Source organism: Nelumbo nucifera, chromosome 1 (assembly GCF_055504915.1).
Source record: "Nelumbo nucifera cultivar China Antique chromosome 1, China Antique-T2T, whole genome shotgun sequence".
Lineage (NCBI taxonomy): Eukaryota > Viridiplantae > Streptophyta > Magnoliopsida > Proteales > Nelumbonaceae > Nelumbo > Nelumbo nucifera.
The window spans coordinates 68,792,685-68,799,322 of record NC_142649.1 but is presented as its reverse complement, the minus strand read 5'-3'; the positions used below and the strand labels follow the sequence as shown (position 1 = coordinate 68,799,322).

Sequence of the window (6,638 nt, the reverse complement as noted above, 5' to 3'; positions counted from 1 at the left end):
TTTTTTTTATAAAAAAAAACTTCAACTTAGGATCCCTCCTTATATCAGAACAAAAAACTCCACACACAACAAATGATTATTCCACCCACACTGCAGTTTTTGAACTTAATTTGAGCACAAGACCAACACCAATTTCCAGAATAAACAAGATGACAAATCTGATTTTCAGACATGTATGGAGTAGTAGTCCTAGCCTACTAGTTTTCTTAGCAGGTCTACAAGCAATAATCACAAGGGGAGATCCTTACACACAAGACATCAAGCCAACAAGTAGAGAAAGCAGGTCATACGTTACCTACAACAGCCTTTCACAGGTACAGGATCACACGATCCAAAACAAGCATAGGAAAAACCTCACAAGGGAGTGCCAACATTCAGTGGTTCAGGTCCATTCGTTTTCCTCTTGGTACACGACCAAGGGAAGAGAATAAAAGAAAAAAAAATGTGGCGGTACCAATTGTAGGTCTGATTCGAACAACCCTGATGTACTCTTCTGTTCTGCCCAGATTCAACAGCTTAGAGAAGACACTTGATTGCCCAGATTCAATGGCCACGCTCTGATACCATCTTGACAGTAAATCTGATTGAAGGTTACAGCAAAGAGAAGAGAAGAGAAGAGAAGAGGAGAGAAGAGAAGAGAAGAAGGAAGGAAGAAGAAGTGTTGAGGCAATGGAACTGTGCTGGCGGCGCCAACTTCATTATAATATATAGGGCGAAAAAATAAGAAGGAAAATGACCCTTGTGTCCCTACTAAGTGATAGTACAATAATAGATTAAAATAAAAAAGGCTTTAATAATCCAAACAGACCCTATCAAACCTAACAAATATAAAATCAATCATTTTAACACTTTCAACAAATTCCAATAGAGTTTTAGAGAAGGATCTAGGAGAGAATCCATTCAACAGAAACATGAATGTTATTAAAGGCTGCATTGTTCCTTTCCCTACAAATAAAATAAAAAGCAGCAAGCCATTTGAGTATATTATCAACTGGAACTCCAGCACCACAAAGCCTAATAATGTGAAATAGAAATTCATCGACGAAGTGAAATTGAGAATCACCCAATCTGATACCCCACGCCCAGAGAGAAGCAAAGTGAACAACTTTAACAATTGGACAATAACAATTCACAAAACAATCTTCCTAATTAATGGTGAACCTTAGCTTTTACAATAACAATTCAAACGATCTATTTGAAAACCTAGATCCACAAGGTGAACCTTAGTTTTTACAAAACCCCTAACTAATCTCCAAGTAAACAACCTAAATCTATAAGGAACTCTTAGCCTCCAAATCTTCCTAATTAATGGTAAAACCTCGTGTTGTAGTCTATCATTTGAATTACGCCACATCTGATATTCTGATTATAGAAATGGCTCACTATGAAAATACTAGTAGGAGAGCTTGTCCAAATAAACCTGTCATAATTGACATTACTAAAAACGTGTATAGTTTTTTTTTTTTTGGTAAATAAGCTTCTTCATTGAAGAAAGAAACAACAAGAATACAATACAGAAAGAGTAACTGAGGAGAGAAAGACTGAAAAACAGAACAGAAAAGAAAAACACCTATACAACCAAAAAACAACAGAAAGCAAACTACTTAATTAAAGACAGAAGCCAATCTAGGATATCTCCTTCCAACCATGGCACTGAACGAACACCTATCTTTGCAAGCTCGTGAGCAGCAGCATTTCCACCTGGAGGACACCATAGAAACTTAATAGCCATACACCTTCACAAAGTTTCTGAACATCTTCTTTAACAATTACCAGGTCAGCTGTGCAAAAGGGAGAAGAGCTGTTGAGATAGGAAACGAGTTGTTGACAGTCCGACTCAAAAATCACCCGAGACAAGCTGATCTTCCTCTTGGCTATCTTCACAGCTTCCACTGAAGCCAAGGCCTCTGCTAATAGGGGAGAGTCACCTGAAAAGGAGTCACAGGCTGCCCAGCAACAAAAGCCAGCTCAATCTCTCGCAATAACTCCAAAGGAAGCTTTATTTGCGCAGCTGTTTTTTCAGCTCTTTTTTTCTTGTATTAAAGGCCTGTTTGCAAGGGCTGAAGTTTTGGTTGAATCGCTTTTGATTAATTAGCTTATGGAAAATCCTTTACTTTTATGGCTGAAATATAACTAATTTGCATTTCCGGTTGTTCATCAAACATTGCTTATAGGCTATCTAGGTGGAGCGCACCTTGCCCATGTAAAACATAGAAAGATGGGCTCCATGGATAGCCCTACCCCCAAAAATATTGGACATTTTACATATAAAGTGACAGTTTATGTTTCAAAGATAATTACAAAAATAGTGAGTTGGGGAAAACTTTATTTTTCGTGGACCAAATTACCCTCAGTTATAAACCCACTCATGATCATTAGTGTTGGTCTCTCTCTCATTCTCGTTCCCTCACTTTCCCTCGTTCAGTCATAGGTGATGAAAATAAACAACAGACATTGCTCTGCTACGAGATTGGAGCAGTCTATGAATCCATGAATGAATGAGATTTTTTTTAGAGAATGACTGATTAGCCCAGCTCAGAATTCTTAGTCCTATTGTGCTGGGGATGAATCTTATTTTTTGGATAATTTCAGAATTTTGCATTGGGCTGTAGCGTACTTTTCCCATTGTATGGGTGAATTACATAAACCCCTTATACTATAGGGTATGTGACAAAGACCCCTTTGTATTTTTTTGTGACGAAGACCTCCCTAAACTATGGTCATTAGATAAAGACCTCTTCATTAACGTTCCATCATTTAATTTAAAAAAAAAAATCATCTCATTGTTTAAAATTTTATAAATGCCCAAATTACCCTTTTCTTTAATTTATGAAATCATCTAATTTTTTTATACTTCGTATTGTTTCATTGTCTTTCCTCTTCTCCGCTCCCGTTCGTCTTTCTTCTTTGTGCTTCTTGTACTTCGATACCATCCAAATCCCCAAAGATGATGCCTGGCATTGTTCTTGGCTTAAGATCGCTCAACATTTGTGATTGAGTTCCATTCAGTTCATTGCCTTCATAGTCCTCTACGGGATAACTCATTTGCTGAACGGGCGGACTTATGCTCCGCATACATTCCAGCTGATGCTAGTGCTCACCATATTCAAATTTCTTACTGCCTTGGTCTCCTGTACAATTGTTATCACTCTAATAACTCGCATTCCCTCTACTTGTTAAAGTAAAGGTGAGAGAGATCTTCTTGAAGAAAAAGACCTGCGAGCTTAACAGAGAAGTAAGGAAGATGAAGAAACTGAAGGAAGTAGATTTGCATGTTTGAGAGCTAACCCAAAAGATTTCAGAAATCACTGGATAGGTGTACCATCTTGTACACCACTCTGCTCAAGTTGTCCAATACTTTGGACCTGCAGAACTATGTTGTTTGGATGCCCAACGAGATTAAAGCAAAGGTGAACTTGACTCATTGGGATTTCTCCTGTGAAATTGTTGAATGAGAGGTCAGGTGTCATGTTGGGGCCTCACAACAATCACCTGTATAAAATCAAAAGGTATTTAAAATAGTAACTACAAGAAATCTAATAACGACAAAAATGATGAAATCTAAGCAAAGATAAATAAAAACAAGCATCACAATGATTTACCTACATCCACAAGAAAAACAAAACCTATTATTCACAAGAGAAACAATACAATTTCCTTGTGGTTTGCAATTCAAACCAGCCATTAACCCTTATACACTTGTTTTCCCTTTCCTAACAACCCCAAAAACAAAAGCAAGAGAAAAAACCCACTCTTACATCAAGAGAGTTCTCATACCTTCTCTCCAAAATACAAAAAAGCTTTTTCACCCAGTTGTAAAATAAAACACAATCCCAACATGACATTCTCTAGGATTTGACATTCCCCAGGATTTGCTTCTCAAATTCCGATGGGATCCTTTCGACGAGCCTATTATACGAGAGGTTCAAGTAACGGTGGCCAACTCCACCGAAATCTGGCAACAACGACCCGTTAATCAAATTTGAAGACATTGGGGTATTCATCGATTTTTAAGACATGGCGGCAACGATCAATCAAGCAAAAGGTGAATCTGAAGCAAAAAAGGCAAGATGAACTTTCCAATTTTATATGACGAAGGTGTCAGATTGCTAGCCGCCGACCATGAAAAGGAAATTATTTAGGGTAGTGAAATGGTGGAAGTCGGGATGTGATGCACACATTGAGAGTGAGGTTTCCAACTCCAATCAATTAACAAATTTGGGGTACGGATGTTGGGACTTGGGAAGGTCCCAATCCCATTATCCTCAGTTTGATGCATCTAATTATTTATCCTGGTTGATGCAGTTAATTACCCTTTAGGCCTTGTTCACTTTTTGATAAATTATTTATCTAGATAAATTTACATGGGTAAGTTTTTCTTGGAAACACTTATTCAGTTAAATGTATTTATCCATATTCTTTTATTTCTTAGGTAAATAAGATAATGACTATTTTAGTCATAAAATTTCATTATTAAAAGGGGTGTTTTATCACATTCAAGTGTTACCAATTTTCCTCCTAGGTGGAAAAGTTATTTATCCACTTAGGAAATAGGTAAATGATGCCCAAAAAAATAAACTTTCCTTATACTCACATAAATCTAAAAAAAGAACATAGGATTCTTGGTCAATGGGAACTAAAATCCCATTGACCAATTTTTCCCCCTCTCAAAATCTAAAAAAAGAACACCCCCTTACAAATTTCTTTGCCGGTCCAAGCCACTGAATGGAAATAGAACGCTAGGAAGGTCCCTTTACCGCTTTCTGCTGCTGTGGGGTGGGTCGTGAGGTTGAAGATAGAACAATGAGATGCTCCAGAACCACCAAGCACCTAGGCTCTTGGGTTCTCCCTGAAAGCCCTCTCCAATCCCTGTTTCGGCGACGTTGAGGAGTTTTAAGAAAGAACGGAAAAAAGAAAATAGAAGAAGTGCATAGGACATTTTAGTAATTTAATATCTGATTTAAAGGTTGAGGGGTATTTATGTCAATGTAAAAGCTTAAGAGGCCTTTGTCGCAAAAAGAACTAAATAAGTGTAGGGCTCTTTTTTTTTTTAACTTTTCATTTTGTTCTCATTTCTCAATTTCCACTGCTTTCTGAAGTTCCTAATTTTAAAAAACGTTTGCAACACTGTTCCATTCGCAACTATCATCCCGAGTTGTTGCGTCATCTTCTCTACTCAGGTCCTGCCTATAGTAGCTCTTTTCTCCGACCGTCGTCGTCGACCCCCTGAGGACCTCCCTCGATTCTAGTGGTTGTTACAATCACTAGTCCCCACCTGTATCCTTCCCCTCTCAGTTTTTCTTCAATCTCAATCCCCATCCCAGTCCATTCCGTTTCCCTCTAACACCTAGACGCCTAATCTTTTTCCCTCTCTTCTCAGGTTCCGTTTCTTCTTAGTTCCACTTTGTTTCTAGTTCATAGCGGTGTCTTAAGAACACTAGCAATTTCTCTGTTTTTAACCCTGTCTATCAACCTTCCTTTGCCTACTTACCTCACTATCTGCAATCAGAAAACTTTTCTCGTTTCCCCAAGCCAACCCTGCCTCCTCTCTCGCATCCCCGAGCAATGTCAATAATCATAGAAGAGGAAGATCCAAGTGACTCAGCAATCCTTCTAGAGTGGAAGAAAACACTCGTCTGCCAAGTCCTCTCAGAAAAACCAGTTAACCACAAAGGAGTCCGAAGCATGCTAATGCAATCCTGCTTGAACAAAGGTGGGTTGCAGGTGAGCGACCCAGAAGACGGAAAGTTCCTAATCACTTTCAATAAGTTCTCAACCATGCGAGAATTCATAGATAGAAGCCCCTGGTATTTCATGAACAACTTAATTTTATTTCAAAAATACCAAGAAGGGAAGGGCACCAGAGAGGTCAGGCTCACACGTGGAGAATTCTGGGTTCAGCTCCATGGGTTACCTCTGAACCAACTAACAGATTCGATGGCCCGCATGTTCGGCCAGCTGCTGGGTGAGGTTATCAAAGTGCACAAACCAGAACCTGGGAAGCTTCAAAGTTTTCTACAAATTAGGGTCAACCTTGACATCAAAAAAGTGATAATTCCGGGACATCAACTGTATCGAAAAGGTAAGGATCCTCTCTGGATTGATTTTCGCTATGAAAAGCTACCCATGGTATGCTACAGGTGTGGTGAACTCAAGCATGACTTCAAACACTGTCCAAAGAAGGAAGAAGATGGCAGTGTTGATACCTCAAACTTGGAAGAAGAGGAAGATCTGAGCATGAGAGGCTACAAACCCGGCCTCCTTGGACCTTGGATTCGAGCAGAATTTCATGCAAAACCGGAAACAAGGAAAGGTTAGCAAGGGACTTAGCGCAACTGCAAAGGAAAGAGGGCCAAAGTCCAAGCATCACCGGAGCCGAAGAAGAGAAGGAAGAGCCGGAACCCAGGAAGCCGCAATTACAGGAGAATCCACGTGGCAGTATAGAGGTGGACCAAACCTTTCGTGAAGAAAAGGCACGCATACCAAGGGCAACCAGACAACACCTGACATGAATACTGAGATGTCCATGAGCATTTATAAAGGTAATACTTTTGGTCCCAATCCCCAAATCATCTTACCAATCATAGAAACCTTAACCACCTTCTTTCAGAATTCCATGATAGCAGCCTTCTCGCCCC

The 6,638-nt window shown here is 39.3% G+C and overlaps 1 protein-coding gene across 1 annotated transcript; it reads left to right on the top strand.

Moving 5' to 3' along the window:
* Window positions 1-5,565: 5,565 nt before the first annotated feature.
* On the top strand, window positions 5,566-6,318 carry LOC148803382 (uncharacterized protein At4g02000-like). The gene has a single exon (XM_088895498.1). It carries the CDS (start codon window positions 5,566-5,568, stop codon window positions 6,316-6,318), a length of 753 nt encoding a protein of 250 aa, XP_088751624.1.
* The last annotated feature ends 320 nt before the right edge of the window (window positions 6,319-6,638 follow it).